This window comes from Lucilia cuprina, chromosome 4 (assembly GCF_022045245.1).
Source record: "Lucilia cuprina isolate Lc7/37 chromosome 4, ASM2204524v1, whole genome shotgun sequence".
Lineage (NCBI taxonomy): Eukaryota > Metazoa > Arthropoda > Insecta > Diptera > Calliphoridae > Lucilia > Lucilia cuprina.
Window position 1 is genome coordinate 22,055,031 of NC_060952.1, and position 2,176 is coordinate 22,057,206.

General features: G+C 30.1%; 1 protein-coding gene across 1 annotated transcript; it reads right to left on the reverse strand.

Annotated features, from left to right (window-relative positions):
- Positions 1–459: 459 nt before the first annotated feature.
- Positions 460–1,404, reverse strand: LOC124419771. Its single transcript, XM_046950374.1, has one exon. It carries the CDS (start codon positions 1,402–1,404, stop codon positions 460–462), a length of 945 nt encoding a protein of 314 aa, XP_046806330.1.
- Between the last annotated feature and the right edge of the window lie 772 nt (positions 1,405–2,176).

The following is a 2,176-nucleotide window of genomic DNA, read 5'->3' on the forward strand; positions in this document are numbered from 1 at the left end:
TCTAATAAAACTTGTTACTATTTTTAAAAATGTTTTCTCGTTCCTAAATACATCTTAAGTGTATTTATTATAAGGGGTTTATAAACCCAAAAAAAATCTTAAATGAGTCAAACTATTGTTAAATATTTTTCGGCATAAACTAACACCATATATACTTTATTTTTCAGGATTTTCAATAGCTGGTAGGGAACTGAAAACCAATCGAAAATACGCAATTAATAAGCATCGTTTAAAATGTTTTTCTAAATGAATATTTCTATAGACACACACAGCAACTTATTTACAACATTATTTACTATCTTGAGTGTAATTAAAGTAACAGAAACAGCAACAAAATAAACTTTTGGAAATTTATATATATTTTTTTAATATATAATAATTTATTTTTAATAAATATAAGTTCATTAGTTACACTTCAGAAAATGAATAGTTCATCAAGCCAAATTTAAATTTTACAAATCACTTAAACAAACACTCTCCTAAACGCCACTGACATTCAGTGCTGCTTGACGAAACTTCGCCTCTCTTACGTCCACCAACATTACGTCTCTCATTGTCGTACGGTTCCACACCACACATTAAGTAATCATTTTGGGAAAATACTACACGATTATTATCCACAAACTCAATGTCCCAAACATGATTTGAAGGGCTGCCAACAGTATCCCAACCGGCAATAATATGTGTATCTGGTTTCATGTAATAATACAATTGATATTTAGTGCCTAAAAGAGTAACTTTAAATTTTTTTTCATAATATGAATTATACTCTAAAACATTGGCTTTTATGAAGCCCGTATCATCCATAGATTGATTTTCAAACCACATCCATATGTAGCGACTAAATGGATCTAATTTACGATCAACCGCTGTGTAAATATAGGTCTGGAATTTCATATTTAGTAGACAGAAATACGGAGCAAAGTATATATATTTTAAATTTTCAGGCAACTTGTACTCTATGTTGTTTATATATGATTGCAAAGTCATATTTACTGCACTATATAAATATTCGTTCTTTATTTTATGCAATCTGTAAGCATAGTTTTGTAAAAATGCTTTTTCATTTGAAGATTTCCGACCACTAAAACTGTTGTATAGTTGAATTTGAAAGCGCAACATAATATCGAAGCGTTCCAAGTCATTTTTCTTATAAATGCTCCAGAACAAATCAGGCAGTTCGTCCAAATTTCTCGTTGAACTAAGTTCATCAACGGTTTGAGCAATAATATTGTCAATAATTCGCTTGTCAAACTTCTTAGTAATATTAACTACAATTTCTTTAAGTTTAGTATCTGAAATTGAAGCATCGTTCTCAGTATTTTGTTGACTATCGCTGTAGGTGGTTTGTATTTGTATAAAAGTAATCAGTAGAACGAAAGCGATCACTTTTGTTGTTTTCATTTTAGTAACTTTAACTGAAATGAGTTTGATAAATATAAAAACATAAACCCTTTTGTCTCAAAAAGAATATCTATAGAAAATCAGTTCTCTAAGCTTACAATTTTTAATTCTCTTTATAAGTTCAAGTTAGACAACTCTTAAAGTGTTTAATTAAGCTGAATACCTGAAGTGTTGGCATAAATGCAGTTTATCATACGCACAGTTCACCATGACTGTTGATGCAAAAATGATAAGAAGAGAGGGGAAACTTAGAAATTGTTTTTTTATTGTGCTTTAGAATCTAGATATTTTACACATTTATTGGAGACACAATTGTTATTTCAATGTACTCTTCGTAATCGAGAGCGAAGATAGTTGCCACTTTACTGTACACCAAGTAAGCAAGAGAGTGTACTCCCAAATATTATGTGCTATACTCTTTCTTTCGCTCGTACATGTACAAAAAAAGAAACAAAACCAGTCGAAGACAGTGTTGCCAACATTGGTCAAGCAAAACGCGCGCAAAAAAATTAAAAAGGGGTAAAAAAGCGTAATTTTCTAACTGAAAATGGGTAAAAAAGCACTAACGTTTTTTCAGTCAAATATTGTTTATTTTAATAAAAATTGCACATTATTTCGCTCATTTCCTACAAGACTCCAAAATTCGTTTTTTAGAACATTGGGCTGCAAAACAAAACATGCGTCATACTAAAGTCTTTCACCGGTGTGAGTTAGATTTTTAGTAACGTAAGAACTAAAACTAATGTTTGACGAATATTAGATAAATAAGATG